The sequence below is a fragment of the Hemitrygon akajei genome, chromosome 27 (assembly GCF_048418815.1).
Source record: "Hemitrygon akajei chromosome 27, sHemAka1.3, whole genome shotgun sequence".
In the NCBI taxonomy this organism is placed as follows: Eukaryota; Metazoa; Chordata; class Chondrichthyes; order Myliobatiformes; family Dasyatidae; genus Hemitrygon; species Hemitrygon akajei.
In genome coordinates, this window is record NC_133150.1 from 8,419,804 (window position 1) to 8,440,003 (window position 20,200).

Consider the following 20,200-nt stretch of genomic DNA (forward strand, 5'->3'; position numbering starts at 1 on the left):
TTGAATTGCTATGCTAGACCATGATGCAACCAGTCACGATACTTCCAACAGTGTTGGACTGGTTGGTGTCAAGCCAAATCTCCTTAACCTTCTAAGGAAGTAATGACACTGGCTCACCTTCTTTGTAATTGCATCTATTTGCTGGGTCCAGGACAGGCCATCCAATGAGTTAGTACCGAGGAATTTAAATTAATGTTAGTGCAACTGGGCAATTTTGTATCATTGCAGAACATTCCCCTCCATGACCTTATAAAGGAAAAGAGATCATTGATGAAGTATCTGAGGATTTTTAGGGCATGATCACTAGCATGGCAATCCTTCAGTGATGTTGATTGGCCTTAGGTTGAATTCCAGCAGACTGGGTGCTGATGTAGACAGGATATATCTGAGCAGTTTTCAGCAATTTCTCCCTATGGTTAATATTGGTTTCCAACTCTAATATGTCTTACCTAGGTAATGATTACAAGAAGTTAAAAATGCCATCAAATGATTGCGACCTCAGTAAATTCTGGAATTACGGAATTAATGGTTGTTGGAGATGGTACAGAGCAAGTTAGGCAGAGAAGAGATTTCTGAGTTTTAGGAACTGTAGTATTTGTCTGGAGGATAATGGGTCGACACAATATGTGAGGGAAGATTCATATTTTTGAATTCCACATAATTATATATTTAAGCTTAGGAAGGTTATAATGAAATAAGGATTAAATGTAAGAATAGAAGCACTGTTGGACTTTGAATGATTAGTGAAAGGAACTAACATGGGCTCAGATGATGGGATGTAGTTCCACATCATTCATCTGAAAATTAAAATGTTTAAGGAATTCAGTGGGAAAAACTCAGAAGAAAGTGGGGAGGTATCCTCATTCCTACACTAACTCTGCACACTTTATAACCCCCAAGAATAGTAATTTGCATTGTCCATTTTCATTATGCAACAAACATTTCAAACCACATTGGATGTTGGCAGGAAGGCAGGCTAAGCTAGTCACCTATTCTGTTTTACAGAATCCTGCAGTCGTTTTTTAAAACATCACAATGTTCTTTGAAAAGATTTATAGATTAGCAGCTGGACTGCCCCAGTGATGACAATTTTGCTGATTCTCCATCTCATCACTTCACACTTTTTCAGTGTGAAATTGACTGTTTTCATGCTTTCCATTTCAAGTTTTACATCTCAATTCAAATGATTTTAGTTGCACACTGATTATATTGTACTATTGTTAAGATCTTTACATGGATTAAAATAGAACAATAATATTAAAATTAATTGATTAAGGTGTGTAGAATTTCCTTTGTGTGGCTGCAGGAGGAAAAAAAGGTGAACAAGATGGATGTGAAAACCAGTATTTCTAAGTTCCAGGGTATTTTCTGTACAATAACTGACCTTTCACCTATTATTGCAATTTACAAAACCTGCCTGACTTTAGTATCATCATCAAGTGTGGGATGGGTTAGCATGGAAGCAGGGTGATTGGGGCAAGGGACAACAGTACAGTAAGGCATTGAAGATTCCTCCTCCTGATTGGTATTCATCAAACTCTCCTGGAAATGTGCGTGCTGCTTTTGGTCACATGTGAACAGAGAACTATTCTTGAATGTGACAGCTAGGGCACATATATGCACAGCGATATACATGCTCAAAAGTGAGTAACCGAACGACGTTTGTTACCAAAGCGTACTACTGAAGATTACACACTTAAGCAGCTAAGTTTGTGCAATCCTCTTAGAACTTGTATCATCAAAGCTGTGGTTTCACGAGAAAGAAACGTTGAGAAAAGCACTGCTGAGAAAAGACCAAAAGTAAAATAATCTTTGCATTTCGGTGATGCTGGGCTGAGATGGTTATCGTGGCTGTGTTTGTTTGTAATTCCCAGAAAAAAACAATGTCATTGTTGCATTATATTTGTTCATAGCACACTGGTGGAATCCTTTTTTTATATGGTTCTTTGCAGAAGGAATGAACTGCATGAATAAAAACCATGGATGTGCTCATATCTGTCGGGAAACTCCAAAGGGAGGAATAGCCTGTGAATGCAGACCTGGATTTGAACTCACAAAGAACCAAAGGGACTGCAAGTGTAAGTTTTAACTGTTTCTTTACCCTTCCTGCATCGTTTGTGTCTCGGAATCATTTGTATTGCAATGTTAAAGGTACCTTCTCATTGGAAGGTACTCAGTCACTCCAGTCTGATGAAACATTGAAGACCTTGCAAGTTGCAATCTGTCTCATGTGGGTTGAAAGTGTTCTTGCAGTAGGTCATTCAGTAGACAGTGCCAGACACCTGCAGCATTAAGATCACGCTTTTAACCTTAGCTTGGAAGATTGCTGTGGAGGACTGCATTGCAACACAGGGATGAGAGCACTGATTCTAAAATTGAGGCAGGTGATAAATGTGAGAAGATAATCTACAAAGATTTATGTGTATTACATTCCAACCAATCTTATACTCAAAATTCATGTGCTCAAGTGAAAAAGATCTTTGCTATGATCCTTTCAAACATTCAGTTGCTTGTTGACGTTGTGGTAAAACATATCCCTGGATCTTTGTTCAATGCAACATAAGAGCAAAAGAATTTGGGAGTGGAATTAATAAAATTACTTTGGGAAGGATAGAGATCTGTTTGATTGGATCGGATTGATTATGTATGAAGGAGAGGAACCTATCTCTACTCTTGCGGTAAACAAGACAGTAGCAAAGAGTCACCAAATGATGCCGATCTTAAAGGGATTAATTTGTATTTCGAGTTTGGGTTGAATGAGGTGAACCAATTGCATAGACACTAAGAAATTACTTCAATTCTAAAATTGTCGATGGTCCATAAATGGTGAAACCAGAAGAATATGAAGCCTTTTTCTGGAACTTTCATCCTCAAAACAGGCTCAGTTGAAATGTTTAGGACTGTTAGTAAGAGATCTGGATCAAGGGGAATGTGAATGGAATTGGAATACTGATTGTCCTTCAATCCCTAGAGGTACTCCTATTCCAGTGTAACATACTTCCACCTTAATAGCTAATGACAGCTTGTACTTAGTTTATACAGATTTGTTTCCCAATTTTGTCCATTTTAATGGCTTTTTGCACCACTGTTAAACTTAAGGAGTAGGATAACATAGAGAAGAGAAAGAACCCTTCAACATTAGATACCAACGTAATTCAATAAATTCTGGAAATGTAGCACAGGTACCTGAGAGAAAAACTGAAGTGGAAGATCGTGAGGTGATAACACGGCTCCACTACTGCCCCATCCTGGTGTTTGGGTAAATTTGCCTGCATCTATTTTCTATTTATGCCAGAACCAAAGACAAATTTAACAAAGATAATCATTTTGTGTGTGAGCTCTTCTTAAATAATGATGATAGATCTGTTGCACATTCTATCCTTTACATATTTTTAAAATATTGCTGTCATCTGGTAGATATTTGCAAAGATAATATCTGACCCTTTGGCCAATCTATACTTTGCAAAATAGCCAGCAGTCTTAATTAATAGCAGTCTTTGGGGATTGTAGAATAAGGGGAGCAAAGGAGTGTTTTTCTAAATTATGGTAACTGGTCTTTCTAGCATGTCCTTTGATCCAATGGTCTAGGATTACTGCATTCATATTGACAGAGTAAAGCAAGATGTTCCCAGGTTTCACCGGACAGAAGCCATCTGTCTCAGAAGTAACAAATTACAACCTTGGATCCCCTGCTGTGAAACTCGGCTTGTATAAACAAAGTTTTAATCCAATAGTGGGACAAAGGAGAGATGGGAGTGCAGAGAGGTGAGGTCAGTACAGATTCAAAAGCACAATGAGGAGTTTTAAGATATTGTAGCCATGTATGGGCAAACTATATTTTAAGGTTTTTCTTCCATCAGTTCATTGGGCTTCACAGAGATCATACACTTAAACCTACACCATTTAAGGAAGAGATACACTACACGATCCCATGGGGCAAACTATACTGCTTTTCCCTGAGATCTTTTCCCCTATAGTTCCATTCCCTGTTAAGTTTCTCCTTCTCAGTGTCGGACAACAAATTAAAGGTAGACGCTTTCGAAACTCTTCAAAACCTCTTGCACAGTAGACCTTCAAATTTAGTATAGACTCCCAAACCGATTTCTTCTCTTCTGTGGACATTATCCAGCCTTATCGCAATGTCTCCAACAGCTGATGGTCAGTAATGACATTGCTTCAAAAGCCTCAAACCAAATCTTTACTCCAATTCTTTTCAATGTCCCTTTGCGTCAATAAAATATAAAAGTTATCAAACCTTTTACTGTACTTAAGCATTAAAAAGGAGAGAATATATCCAGAGGATGGAAACATCTCATCAAGTTTCAGCACAGTGGTGAAGTGGTGCATTGCCACGTGATGCTGAGGCAAGTTTTGAACGTTAAAGTTCCTGGTTGATGTGGGTAACTGCAGCAAAAGCTAGAACCATTGCTGGCCACGAATGTCTGTGGGGGTTCTGTATGGTTCAGGCAAAGATGATGAGGAAGAGGAAGGAAAATAATACAAATCTGGAGCTTTAAAGGCTCCAGTAACTTGTTTTTAAATTGTGATTTCACCATTTCAGTGATGTGGCTTTGATCCACAGGAAATGCGAGGATAAAGGATGTTAAAGAATGGAGTTGCTCTCAAGGAGATCAATGTTCCAAGAAAATGTCTCACAAAAATTACTTGGATTGTTTTTCTTTTAATTAATTGAAAATGTGCTCCAGATTATATCGATTTTTTTAAATAACAAGCAGTATTTTTTGAATAAAATAAACTGAAACAGACATTCCCAAGCTGGTTTGCTTCTCAACTATAAAAGGCAATATTTGCGGCCGTGGTTAGATAAGAATCTCAAAATATGTTCTTTAACACATTTGTGAGGCTGGGGGTCAATTACCATTACTCTCCAACATTTATCAAGACAGTAATATATTTTCTCTCTGCAGTGACATGTAACTATGGAAACGGGGGGTGCCAGCACACGTGTGATGACACTGATCAAGGCCCGAAGTGTGGATGCCATCTGAAATTTGCCCTGCACTCAGATGGGAAAACATGTGTTGGTGAGTTGCTGGCTCAGACTGAGACGTTGCAGACAACTGCAAGAAACAGGGCCTTGGAGTTGAGCAATCTGATGTAATCACTTATGGAAATATCTTGGATTTACAATTTCATACACCATTTCCACACATAATGGGAAACAGAAATAGTCAGTGAAGCCTGCCAGAAATCTGATGGCTAAGCTTGGTTGGAATCACAGATTTCAGAAGACTTTGAGGATAGAGGTGGGAGGAGGGATCATAAAGGGTGATTTGACCAAGGTTTTGTTTGTCCAGAACTAAGTTCAGTAAATACCGATTTGGTTTCTTTCCAAAGGATAGTCAGCCAGCAAGCAGTCATGACACGCTGTTCATTCCCACAAAAGAAAAGTATATTAAAGAAGTAAGGGGGGGGGGTTGCTGAGGGAACTACAAGTGGAGACTCACATCTTTTGAAGCGACAGAGACTATTTCTTCTAGGTCCTCTATTTTCATCCATTTTGGAAATTTGGAATAAGTCACAAAGAATTGCTCTTCAACTTTTTTTCATTTCCAAACAAGGGAATAAATCTCAGCAAAGTGTAGCAATCCTGTTGAGTAGCTTACAGTAATTTTTGGGTTGTGTATTTATATTGGGCGCAGAATTACAAAGATTAATCTTCTGGAAAACCCAACCAAGCTAATCCTGATTTTGCATGTCCGTTCCAATACAGAGCATTCAAGGGTGAATCCTGGATCTATTGGATGCATGTCATTGGCCTTGACCCCCATTAACTTTGGGCCCAGATCTATGTAAACATTTATTCAGTGTAGCTTAACAACATCCCTTTCAACATTTGTACTGGAAAAATCATTTACACTGAAAGTCTGTGCATTTTATTTAGCAGCATGATTAACCTGTCGTGCATATGGAAATCTAAAAGCAATCTGCTTTTGTATATTAATATAGAAATATTAATAGGTCAGGCAAGTCTGCATCAGTAGCCCTGAATCAGAGAAGAAAGACATGAAAGAGTAAATACGCAAGCCATATATATCCTACTACAACGTGCTGAAGATATAATAATAGGTATTGGCTTGGTTGAATTTCAGAATAAAAGACAATAAACACTAAAAGCTGATGCTTCAGCAAGAGTCATAACTCTGGAATTCTCTCCCTCACCTCTATCACCGTCCGGCACCTAATGTAGCAGCTTTCTGCAAAGCTACTCCTTCAACCACATATCCAGCTTAATATCTCCCATAGGCTTCGGTGTCAATATTGTATTTGGTAATACCTATGCAATATGACTTTGGGACACTTTATTAAGTGGAGCATTTGAGTTGTGGCTATCAGCTTCAGGAAGGGAGAAATTGATCCAAATATTTATCTGCACAATTGAAAGTCTGTTGAAAGATTACTGTACTATGTGCCAGCTTTTGTTTTCATAATGGGCCACCGATTGTCCATTCTTGAATAATATACCAGGACTGATCAGCATGGAAGAGATTGGGAAATTGATGAGGGTTCCACAGGTTCCACATTGAACCTGAAATAGAGGACACTCAGAAATTGGGGTCTTAGGACACGGGTGGTAGAGTTTCAGAGATTGGGTCTTTCATCTTTTGGTGCTGGACTGGGACCTATTTTAGGAGGGCCCCTTTAAAAGTGCTGCTACTGGTTAAGGAGATTCCAGGAATATTCCAGCAAAAGTTGCTCCATGAAACAATATAGCAAACTCCCAAATAAGCGCAATTAAAAATAACAATATCACCATGCAACTTCACAGATACTGTAGAATTTATTTTCAGATAGATTGAGGTGAAAAATAGAAAAGTACAAGTGATTGAAACAGGAAACCTTTGCTTCAGGGCAAGGCTTGACAAAGGGTGGGGGGTGAATCATAGAGCAGGAAAACATGCATTCATCCCGACTTGTCTATGCTGAACAAGTCGCCTAACTGAGCTCGTCCCATTTGCATTTGGCTTATTTCCCTCTAAACGTTTTCTATCCATGTACTTGTCCAAATGCATTTTAAATATTGCAATGGTACCTGGCTCCATTACTTTCTCATTCCAAATAGTCACTTCAGAATCAGTTATTACCCCTCAACCATCAGGCTCTTAAACCAAAGGGGATAACTTCACTCAACTTCACTTGCCCCATCACTGAAATGTTCACACAACTTATGGGCTCATTTTCAAGGACTCTTCATCTCATGTTATTGATATTTATTGCTTATTTATTTATTATTATTATCTTTTTGTATTTGCAGTTTGTTGTCTTTTGCACACTGGTTGAATCCCAAGTTGGTGCAGTCTTAAATTGATTCTGTTCTGGCTATTAATCCGTTATGGATTTATTGAGTATGAAGGGTTGTATATGGTGACATATACATGGTCTTTGATAATAAATTTACTTTGAACTTTGGACCTTCTCTGCAGCAAACATTGTCACTCAAGTCCCTTTTAAATCTCCATCACAAAACTTTAAAACTGTGCCTTCTAATCCTGGACATAACAGTTCTGGGGGAAAGGCCGTTATCTATGGCCCTCATAATTTAATAAACCATTGAAGAGTCACCTCTGAGCACCTAGGCTCCAGGGAAAAATGTCCTGCCTAATTCAACTTCGTATTTCTCAAACACTCCAGTCCTGGAAACATTCTTGTAAATGTTTTTTGGGGTTTATTATTTACAGTAAGAGAGAAAAGAAAAGGGATGATTACCTCAAATTGTTAGGTATAAGTCTAGATGTCTGCAGTGTGTTCTACGACCTTAGTTCATCATCCTGTCATATTGAACTGAGGGAGAAGTCAAAAGAACAGGAGTGCTTTTGGTGAGGCGTGGTAGCATAATGGTCAGAGTAACACTATTACAACGTGAGCAGTCACCAGTCGTGGTTCAATTCAATTCCTGCCGCTGCCCATAAGCAGTTTGTATGTTCTCCCTATGGGGGTTCCATTTTCCTCCCACATTCCAAAGAGATATGATGAGCTGTAAGCATGTTGTGTTGGTACTGAAAGTATGGCGACACTTCAGCATAGTCCTCGCTGGTTTGATTTGATGCAAACAATTATTTTACTGTATGTTTCGATGTACGTGTGACTAGTAAAGCTAATCATTAGCTTTTAATGAAGCTTCTGACGAAGGGTCTCGGCCCGAAACGTCGACAGTGCTTTTCCTTATAGATGCTGCCTGGCCTGCTGTGTTCCACCAGCATTTTGTGTGTTGTTGTTTGAATTTCCAGCATCTGCAGATTTCCTCGTGTTTGCTCATTAGCTTTTATATCTATTTACTCACTGAAGCACTATTCCCTTGTAGCAGTTTCACCGCATGTCAGAATTAGTTAGATTTCAAACAAATCATCAAGTAAGAAACAGCACGTTTTTGTTTGGAAAGAATTAACAGAGTTTACATTAGTTCATTTCTGTTGAATTCGCTAATGGCTACATGTCACATCATTGCAGTGTTTGTGTTGGCTGCTGTCACTCAATTGGGAATCACCGCTGGATTTCTGATTGTACTCCCTTAGCCCTTAGGGTGTAGTCGAGCCAATGGGTGACACGATGAAGAGTACTAGAGTAAATACTGCTTTACCCCGTGTGATGTGTGCACTATCTAGAGTATTCGCAAGCTTTTCAAAAAGGTCAATAGTTGACGCTTCGTTGGCATGAGTTCAGGGAAATCCAGTGCAAGATTTGAAATGGGACCTGTACGAGTAAGTAACAATTTGCCACATTATTAAAAAGAAATATTTATCTCCCTCGCAATCATTATCACTTCCACATCCTAACTCTGCCACCCTCCCCAAACTAAATGTAATGCAACTAAGTCAAGATAGGAATGTGTAATAGTTTGAATTGTGGGGCACTTGAGATTTGTAATCTTTCTTTACTATTCCAGTGTTGTTCCTGCAATTCAATATTAACTTCTGCAGAATGGAAAACTAGAGATCCAGGAGAATTGTCAATACAAATGTAACCCATTGATCAGGTACTGTCCTGGCTGGTTTGGATTCCTAGGAAAGCTGACATTAAAGAGAGACAAAAACAGTGCTGCTTACCGTATGACCCAGGAGAAGCAGGAGAGAACTGGATCGGTAAATTTGTGGATGACACCAAGGTTGGTGGTTTAGTGGACAATGAGGAAGGCTTCCATGGCTTGCAGAGGGATCTGCATCTGCTGGCATAATAGGTGGAAAATGGCAGATGGAATATAATGCAGTCAAGTGTGAGGTGTTGCACTTTCAGACAACAGAAGAGACCTGCACAGCAATTGGCAGGGCACTATGTTGTGCAGTAGATCTATAATTCTTTGAAAGAAACAGACAGGTAGACAGCAGAATAAAGAGAATGTTTAACACATTGGCCTTCATAGCATCCCAACTACTGTACATTGAGTGCAGCAGCTGGGATATTATGCTGCAGTTATATAAGAATTAGAGGATTATATGCAATTCTGGTCACCTACCTACTGGAAAGATATCAATATGATTGAAAGAGTGCAGATTTTTTCACAGATGTTGCTAGGACTTGAGGGCCTAAGTTACAGGGATAGGTTGAGTAGGTTGGATCGTCTGACAGTCAATACTGGTGCACCTCAAGGATGTGTGCTTAGCCTACTCCTCTACTCTCTCTATACACACAACTGTGTGGTTAGGCACAGTTCAATGAGACAACTATTGCTGACAGAATTTCAGATAGTGATAAGGAAATGTACAGGAGTGAGATAGATCAGCTGGTTGAGTGATGTTGCAGCAATTATCTTGCACTCAACGTCAGTAGGACCAAGGAATTGATTGTGGACTTCAGGAAGGGGAAGCTAAAGGCACACATACCTTCATCGAGGGATCAGCAGTGGAAACTATGAGCAGTTTCAAGTTTTTGAGTGTCATCATCTGTAAAGACCTATGCTGGGCCCAACATATTGATGCAATTACAAAGAAGGCATGATAGTGGCTATAATTCACTAGAACTTTGAGACTTGGTATGTTGCCAAAGATTCTCACAAATTTCTACTGATATCCCGTAGAGAGAATTCTAACTGGTATGGAGGGGACACTGCACAGGATCGATAAAAAACTGCAGAAAGTTGTAAACTCAGCCAGCTCCAGCATGGCAGTTGCCTTCCCAGCATCAAGGGCATCTTCAAAATGCAATGCCTCAAAAAGGTGGCATCCATCATTAAGGACCCCCATCATCCAGGACATGGCCTCTTCTCATTGCCACCATCAAGGAGGAAGTATTGGAGCCTGAAGACACACACTCAACGTTTCAGAATCAGCTTATTCCCTCCGCCATCAGATTTCTGGATTGCCAGTGAACCCATGAACTCTGCCTCACTACTTTATTGGCTCTCGTTTTGCACTACTACTTATTTTTTATATGTACTTATGTTTTTCTGTTATTATGTACTGCTGCCACGAAACGATATTTAACGACATGTGCCGGTGATATTAAACCTGATTCTGATTCTGTCTTTACTCCTCAGATCGCAGGGGAATGAGGGCAGATCTTATAGAAATATACAAAATTTTGAGGGACTTAGGTGGGGTGAATGCATGAAGGCTTTATCCCCTCGGGCTGGGTGAGACAAAGTGGAGGTCATGGGTTTAGGGTGAAAGGTGAAATATTTAATGGAAATCTGTGGGGGGGGGAGGATTTCTTCACTCAGAGGACTGTGAATGAACTGACAGCAGAAGTGGTGAAGGTGGCTTCAGTTGTAATATTTGAGAATAGTTTGGATAGGTACAGTACATGGATGAGAGAGGTGTGGAAGGAACTAGGCAGAAAACTGGGCTGGCATGGACTAGATGGGTTGAATGGACTATTTCAGTGCTGTAGTGCTCTATGACTAACTCTAGAGTGTACGGGAAGAGTTGGCACTGTCAAGCACCTTCCTTAACATTGCCCACCTCTCCTCTCCCACCTCCCTTTGAAACCCCCCCGGGTCAAGCTCCAGGCCTGTCTTTTCCATACAATCTTTTAAACTAAGGGAGAGTAATGAAACTAATGTATTAATAATTAAATAGGATGTTACAACTATAACTTACTTTTAATTAAAGTGTTTCGGGTGAATATGGTTAGGAAACTGCCTCAGGAAGAATTACTGGAAAAGTGAGGGCAAATTGGGCTTGCTTCTTGGGAGTGACAAAAGCCCTCACAGGGTGCAAAATGATGCCTGTGTACTGGTAGCCTTTAGACTAGCATGATTGTGAGGGCAGTCAGTTTGTAGCACTGATTTTACAACAGCATTGTCACAGAATTGGCCAACACAATCTCATGACAGGAGCAATAGAACACGCACTCACAAGCTCTGTATACTCCTCAGTTGCACTCAGAAGTCATTGCAGTCTTGTGGGCACTGCTGTCTTAGAAGTGGCTCTAAAAATTGTGTTTTACAGGGAAAAATGTGGCAATTGTTGAAGGACTTTGTTTGTTGACCAGGATTGTGCCCAGAACAGGCATGACTTCTCCAATGCACCATGATTCACAGATCGAATAGCGGCTACTCAGCACAGGACAGGCACACGAGAGGGGCGAAGGAATAAAGAGTGTGGCTTCTCGGCAGCACCTCACATCCACCCACAGTGTTCAGAGAGTGTTGTTGCAACTTGACCCTTAGAATAAAACTCTGCTCGATCAGAATTCCCTCTCCAGGACATCTTCAGGGAGCGGTGTCTCTGAAAGGCAGTGTCCATTATTAAGGGCCTCCAGCACCCAGGGCATGCCCTTTTCTCACTGTTACCATCAGATAGGAGGGACAGGAGACTGAAGGCACACACTCAGCGATTCAGGAACAGTTTCTTCTCCTCTGCCATCAGATTCCTAAACGGACACTGAACTCTTGTACCTCATTTTTAAAATATATATTATTTCTGTTTTTTGCATGTTTTTAATCTATTCAATATACATATACTGTAATTGATTTACTTAATTATTATTATTTTATTTCTTCTTCTATATTATGTATTGCATTGAACTGCTGCTGCTAAGATAACAAATTTCACGACACATACCAGTGATAATAAACCTGATTCTGATTTTACCTGCTGCAAATGCAGTTACAACCTCAGAGCAAAGCAAACATTACATTGCCTGTGGCAATAAACGATGGCCCCTTCCAAACTGGAGCTAGTGATACGTCTCTCAAGATGTCATCAACTGCAGCATATGTGAGGCTTCTAAAGTTCTTGGTTCATCTAGGCCATTTACATTTGAGTCTCTCCCAAAGACTCTTTGTGAGGAGACTGGGATCTCCATGGTGCAGGGAGCCATTGACTGCAAATGACTCAGAACTGGAAAGAATCCCACACCTTGATGTGTGACTCTTACAGGATCCACGGTGCTTTCATTTTGGTTTCAACTGGCAATCATCTGTGGTTCCAGTGGCATGTGCATAAAACCATAAGACATGGGAATAGAATTAAGCCATTGAGTCTGCTCCACCATTCAATCATGGAATTATCCCTCTCATCCCCATTCTCCTACCGTCTCCCTGTAACCTTTGACAACCATAGAACATTACAGCACAGAAACAGGCCTTCTGGCCCTTCTTGGCTGTGCCAAACCGTTTTTCTGCCTAGTCCCACTGATCTGCACCTGGCCCATATCCCTCCTTCCACCTCTCATCCATATACCTGTCCAAGTTTTTCTTAAATGTTAAAAATGAGCCCACATTTACCACTTCATCTGGCAGCTCATTCCACACTCCCACCACTCTCTGTGTGAAGAAGCCCCCTCTAATGTTCCCTTTAAACCTTTCCCCCTTCACCCTTAACCCATGTCCTCTGTTTTTTTCTCCCCTAGCCTCGGTGGAAAAAGCCTGCTTGCATTCACTCTTATCTATACCCATCATAACTTTATATACCTCTATCAAATCACCCCTCATTCTCCTACCCTCCAGGGAATAAAGTCCTAACCTATTCAACCTTTCTCTGTAACTCAGTTTCTCAAGTCCCAGCAACATCCTTGTAACCCTTCTCTGCACTCTTTCAACCTTATTAATATCCTTCCTGTAATTCGGTGACCAAAACTGTACACAATACTCCAAATTCGGCCTCATCAATGCCTTATACAGCCTCACCATGATATTCCAACTCTTACTAATCAAGAACTTATCAACCTCCTCTTTAAGTATACCTAAAGAATTCTCATCCACGGTAACAAATTCCACAGATTCTCACCCTGGGGATAAGGCCACTGAACTTCTTGCAGTCCTGTGTCCTGGTCCCCCGGGCTTTATTTCTGGCATTGACATTCCTGACCTCCTATCCTTTCCCAAGCCCTCTCATCCCTGAAGATTCTGGACATCTGTGCTTCTTTCAACCAAGGCCTCCAGGGCAGCATCATAAACGTATAACCCATTTTGTCCCTTCACAGTTTCCCAGATCAGCCTCCATTGTACATCTGCTGCAGCTGTAATCAAACTTTATTTAAAGCTACAGACTACCTTCATGGAGCACAGATTTATTTTAGCTGCTTCAATCCTCACAATATTCACCTGTGCTGAAATATTCAACGTGTATGCTGTGCACAGGCCGGTTCACTGCAGCTACAACAGGCAGAATCTGCAAAATTCTTTGTCCCTTGCACCAAGAAGGCATGGGTTTCAAGTGCTATCCAATATAATTTATGAGTAAAGGCTTAGTCAGAGAGGTGGAGAGAAGTTGATTCTTGCCCTGCTTTTTAATGGCTATCAGGACATTAGTCAGTATGATCAATATCAAGTTATCAGCTCCACTGACATTCTCTACTGGAAGAATGGGTACTGTACCTTAACACAAAATTTAATTGACAGAGTAGTGTAATGTCCTGTATAAATATGTGGTACAAAAATTGTAATTCCACCTGCCTATAGATTTAATAAAGGAAAGCTGTTCTGTATTCAATTGATTTGTCAGGAGATTTAGAGTGGATCTGTTTAAATTCAGTGCCATGTGATGTTTATGTAAGACATGTGGAGCTGATCAATTGACGGTAATTAGCTGGTGTTATCATATGACTTCAAGTCATTACTTGTGTTCTGCTGCAGGCGGTTTTCCAGGAAGCCCAGCACATTGCAAATCATTTTTATTCAGGGTAATCTGTGCAGTGTCTGTTCTGCAGAGTTATATTTTTGATTGTTACCTCAGGAAACCCAAACTCGAATCTCAAATTCTGTTGGATTCAGCCTTGGGGTTGAGATTGGCCAGCACTCCCCGGACTGGGATGGTGGAGTGGGGGTGGGGGAACGCTGGCAGAAATGGATCCCGGGTGATGTGTGTAGCCGGGAATATGGGGTATGTTAAAGGTAGCACAGGGACACAACTAGCAGAGCTGTTCCCTCAGAGCTCCAGGAAGTGGGTGGCACCAGAGCATAGTAGTTAGTGCATCACCTTATAGCGTGGTTGTAAGATTGGGGTTAGATTCCAGCCGTTGTCTACGAGAAGTTTGTACGTTCTTCAGGTCACCACGTGCTTCTGTTTCCTCCCATATTTCGGACTCGTACGGTTATGGTTAGTGAGGGCAGTGCTGGGGGCAGCCCGCAAGTGTTGCCGCCCTCTGGTGCCAACATAGCCTGCCCAGAAGGGCAGGCACCAGAAGGGTGACAACACTTGGTTGGGGGCTGTCCCCAGCACTGCCCTCGCTGATTTGATGTACATGTGATAAATAAAGCCAACCTTAAAATCTTAACCCAGGTTAACTCCTGAACTCCACACTCTATCTGTAACCATGTGTGTTTGTTCCAAGTGTTCCTGTTTCCCCTGGGTGTTTGTTCCAATTTCCTCCATGTGCAAGTTGTCAGCTCAGTTGCTTCTCGTGTGTTCGTAGGTGACAACTGATAGAATCTGGAGTTTGATGGGAACATGGGGTGAATAAAATCAGCTTAGTGCCTGATGGCCAGTAGACCAAAGAGGCTGATTCCATGTTGAATGATTCTGTGTTGCCATGGCATTTTCCACTGAACAAGCAGCAATGTTTATGTAGGGGAGATAACCAAGAAATAGAAGTTACTTTCAAGGCAGCAGTCTTGGAGCAAAGCAGTACTATTTAATTTGTTCACAAAGAAACGATTGGCGATGCTGGAAATCAGAAAGAAGAGCAGAGAACGTTGGAGATATTAGCAGGTCAGGCAGCAGATGTGGTGAGAGAAGAGATGTTCATGATTTGTATTTGGGAAAGTGAGAAAGCAAGTGTGTTTCAAGTTGCAGAGCCTTAGAGCAATACAGCACAGGTAGAGGCTCTTTGACCCATCCAATTCATACTGACCACAGTCCTCACACAGCTAGACCCAATTTCCTGCATTTGCCCCATATCCCTGTAAGCCTTGCCCCTCCGTGTGCCTATCCAAGGGGTTCTACCTGCCTCACCATCCTCTGTGTGAAAAAGTTGCCCTTCAGGTCCCTTTTAAATGTTTCCCCTCTCATCCAAATCTTATGCCCCTTTGATTTGGACTCCCCTACCCTGAGGAAAAGACTGTTGCCACCCACGTTCTCATCATTTTAAACATTCTCCGGAAAGATGGCAGTGCGCTTAGATGCGGCAGTCACACAGGGTCCGATTGAGGGTGGATTTGTTCGTCCTGTATGTCTTACTTACAATCGCAAATCATTGTTGGATACTGGGAATGTCAGTTACTCCAGGCCCAGCCCATCAACGAGTTGCTCAATAGCGACGGAGCCGGACTTACTGCATACTGTTGTGGTGTTGTCTCCTGGACTTGTTGCGTACCCTTGTGCTGAGACAGTGCACGATCCAACAGACAGAGTGAGTGATTGATGTGGGCATTTTTATTGGGATTGCAAGACCCTGCTGGACTTTAGTAACGCAGAGTACTGCAAGTCCTGTTTATTGGTTCATTGGGGAGACCGGCAGCAGGGGAGCTGCGTTGCCTCGGTTGTAGTGAGGACTAGGCCCAGACGGTGGGGTGGCCTGTTGCATACAGCCAGGAGGAGGGATGCCGAGGTGGTGTGGGAGAGCCTCTGTGGGGCGCGCTGGAATCTGTACCGGATTAGGGCTGGCCCCTCCCATCAGTTCTGCCCCCTGGTGTTTGCTCCATGGAAGAACAAGCTGGACCAAGACAAGTTACCATTAATGTACGGTCAGCCACTCAGGGACTTGGGCTAGCCAATATTTTTCTTTGTAACTGTATGTTCTTCTGAAATTGTAACCATATGTGTTATTTGTGTTATGTGCCGTTGGTGGTGTGTTTTGCATCTTGGCCCTGGAGAAACGTCGTTTCTTTTGGCTATATGGTTGAATGATAGTTGAAGCTATTCTCCTAACCTGCAAAATCTCCCTTTCACTGAGACCACCGAGTCCTGGCAACATCCTTGTGAATCTTCCTTGCTGTCTTTCCAGTTCCAAGATTACAGAACACAGCAGTTGCTGGAAGTTTGAAGTGAAGGAGCACACTGGAAATACACAGCAGATCAGGTGGCATCAGTGGAGAGCTAATGTGAAATAGCCATCAAAATTGGGCAGCTCTGACATAAGCAGGAAATATGGGTTCTCTCCATGTGCTTAATTCAATATTGCGTTCTGACGGCTGTCATATAGCAACAATGAAGAGCTTATTTTTCTTTTCCCCGATCTGTTGTGCATTTTGCTCATTTTCACTCACACGTTGATGTCCTATTGGTTTGAAGCATCATTTGGTCTTTTGATATTAAAACTATGATATTAGGCATGATGTTGCAGTTACTGGTGAGACAGTTGCAGGAGGAGCAGGACTGGCAGCTCAGTATTCCAGGGTTCTGTTTTAGATGTGGCAGAGCAGGAGAGGTTAAGGGGGGAGGCATAGCTTTACTGCTCAGGGAAAATGTCACAGCAGTGACTGACTGGAGAACTCATCTAGTGGGGCTTCATGGGTGAAACTGAGAAGTAAGAATGGTATGACCATGTTAATGGGGCTATATTACAAACCACCCAACAGTCTGTAGGATTTAGACGAATAAATTTGTAGGGAGATTGCAGACTGTTGCAAGAAACATGAGGTTGTTATAGTAAATGCTTTTAACTTTTCACACATGGACTGGGACTGCTGTACTGTAAAAGGACTAGATGGAATAGAGTTTGTCAAATGTGTTCAGGCAAGTTTCCTTAATCAGTTCGTAGAGTTCTCAATGAGAGAGTGTGCGATATTTGATCTGCGATTAGGGAATGAGACAGGGCAGGTGACAGAAGTTTGTGTAGGGGAACACTTTGCATCCAGTGATCATGACTCCATCAGATTCAAGGTAAATATGGAAAAGAATAGGTCTGGTTGACAGGTTGAGATTCTAAGTTGGAGTAAGGCCTATTTTGATGGTATCAGAAAGGATATGGCAAGTAAGGATTGGGACAGGCTGTTTTCTGTTAAAGGTGCACTTGGTAAGTGTGAGGCCTTCAAAAATCGAAACTTTGAGAGTACAAAGCTTGTATGTGTCTGTTAGAATAAAAAGGTTTTGGGTACCTTGGTTTTCAAGAGATATTAGGGCCCTGGTTAGGAAAAAAAATGAGGTGCATAGCAGGTAGGAAGAAACGAGGTGTTCATGGAGTATAACGAATGCAAGGCAACACTGAAGAATGAAGTCAGGAGGCTAAAAGAAGACACGAAGATGCAGTAGCAGACAAGGTGAAGGAGAATCCCAAGGCATTCTACAGATACGTTAAGAGCAAAAGGATTGCAAGGGACTAAATTGGTCTTCTGGAAGATCAGAATGGTAATCTATGTGTGGAGCCAAAACAGATGGGGGAGATCTTAAATGGATTTTTTGCAAAAGCATTTACTCCGGAGGTCGACACAGAGTCTATAGAAGTGAAGCAGAACAGCATTGAGGCCAAGGACCCTATAGAGATTACAGAGGAGAGGGTGTTTGCTGTTTTGAGGCAAATTAGGGTGGATAAATCCCTAGGGCCTGACAAAGTGTTCTGTCTGACCCTCTGGGAAGCAAGTTCAGAAAAGACAGGGGCCCCAGCTGAGATATGTAAATCATCCTTAGCGACAGGTGAAGATGCTTTGAGGATAGCTAATGTTGTTCTGCTGTTTAAGAATGGTTCTAAGAATCGACTAGGAAACTATTGGCCGGTGACCCTGGCATTGGTAATGGGAAAGTTATTGGAAGATATTCTAAGGGACCAGATATAGGAGTAGGTGGATAGACAGGGACTAATTAGAGATAGTTCACATGGCTTCGTGCATGGTAGGTCATGTTTAACCAATTTATAGAGTTTTTTGAGAAAGTTACCAGGAAAGTTGATGAAGGTAAAACAGTGGATGTTGTCTACGTGGACTTCAGCAAGGCCTTTGACAAGATCCCACATGGGAGGATGGTCAGGAAGGTTCAGTTGCTTGGCATTCAAGATGAGATAGTAATTTGGATTAGACATTGGTTTTGTGGCAGGTGCCAGAGAGTGGCAGTAAATAATTGCCCCTCTGACTGGAGGCCTGTGACTAGGGGAGTGCCGCAGAGTAAATCTATAAGGATGTTAGTGAGGTTGAACGAGTATGGAGTAAATCTATAAGGATGTTAGTGAGGTTGAACGAGTACGGAGTAAATCTATAAGGATGTTAGTGAGGTTGAACGAGTACGGAGTAAATCTATAAGGATGTTAGTGAGGTTGAACGAGTACGGAGTAAATCTATAAGGATGTTAGTGAGGTTGAACGAGTACGGAGTAAATCTATAAGGATGTTAGTGAGGTTGAACGAGTACGGAGTAAATCTATAAGGATGTTAGTGAGGTTGAACGAGTACGGAGTAAATCTATAAGGATGTTAGTGAGGTTGAACGAGTACGGAGTAAATCTATAAGGATGTTAGTGAGGTTGAACGAGTACGGAGTAAATCTATAAGGATGTTAGTGAGGTTGAACGAGTACGGAGTAAATCTATAAGGATGTTAGTGAGGTTGAACGAGTACGGAGTAAATCTATAAGGATGTTAGTGAGGTTGAACGAGTACGGAGTAAATCTATAAGGATGTTAGTGAGGTTGAACGAGTACGGAGTAAATCTATAAGGATGTTAGTGAGGTTGAACGAGTACGGAGTAAATCTATAAGGATGTTAGTAAGGTTGAACGAGTACGGAGTAAATCTATTAGATGTTGCTGGGACTGGAGGACCTGAGTTATAAAGACAGATTGAATTTGTTAGAACTTTATTCTGTGGAACATAGAAGATTGAAGAGAAATTTGATAGAGATATACAAAATTTATAAGGGGTATAGATTGGGTAAATGCAAGCAGGCTTGGTGGGACTAAAACTGGAGGTCATGGGTTAAGGGTGAAAGGTGAAAAGTTTAAGGGGAACATGAAAGGAAACTTTTTCACTCAGAGAGCCGTGAGAGTGTGGAACAAGCTGCCAGCGCAAGTGGTGTACATGAGCTCGATTTCAACATTTAAGAGAAATTTGGATAGGTGCATGGATAGTAGGGGTATGGAGGGCTATGGTCCCAATGCAGGCCGATCGGACTAGGCAGTTTAAATGGTTCAGCATGGACTTAATGGACAGAAGGGCCTGTTTGTACACTTAGACAAAATAAGGTTTATTTTGAGGAATGAGGAATTACAACTTCAGCAAGACGCAAGACTCTTTCACAGCATCTGTTTAGATCAGGCTTGGCATGGTGAGAAAATGCTTTGTAACTTAAATACACCATTGCCAAGTTTCCAGTCCCTAACTCATAGGGCTCTACCTTTTTTCACAGCGCTGCTGTCAACAACATAGAACAGTAGAGCATAGGAACAGGCCCTTCGGCCCATCATGTCTCTGCCGACCATGATGCCAATCTAACTACTCCATCTGCCTGCACATGGTCTCTGTGTATCCTATTCTTCTTAACTACAGGCTGACAGGTGTTTCTATCCAGGAAATCATGCAAAGTGCAGGTGGTATTTTAGGTGACCTTGTTTTAATCTGTACCTGTACTTTTTTCCTTCCCACAGAGACCTGTGCTGTGAACAATGGAGGCTGTGACAGCACATGTCAGGATGCAGCCACGGGCGTCCGCTGTAGTTGTCCGGTGGGATTCACATTACAGCCTGACAGGAAGACATGCAAAGGTCAGTTCCTGCTCCTTCACCCTCTGATTTACTGCCTTCAGTACAATGTGAGATCCTTCTTTAAATAGTTGAATTAATGTTGATATTAATGTACAAGAAGGGTCAGAGCCGTCTCTATTTCCTGAGGAGACTGAGGTCGTTTAACATCTGCCGGACGATGCTGAGGATGTTCTACG

At 41.7% G+C, this 20,200-nt stretch overlaps 1 protein-coding gene across 1 annotated transcript in view; it reads left to right on the forward strand.

The window, feature by feature from the left end:
* LOC140717107 (signal peptide, CUB and EGF-like domain-containing protein 3) overlaps window positions 1-20,200 on the forward strand; it is a 384,562-nt gene that overhangs the window by 267,032 nt on the left and 97,330 nt on the right. The window contains 3 exon segments of the mRNA XM_073030336.1: window positions 1,953-2,078; window positions 4,929-5,045; window positions 19,908-20,024. Coding sequence (XP_072886437.1) covers window positions 1,953-2,078; window positions 4,929-5,045; window positions 19,908-20,024 — 360 coding nt within the window.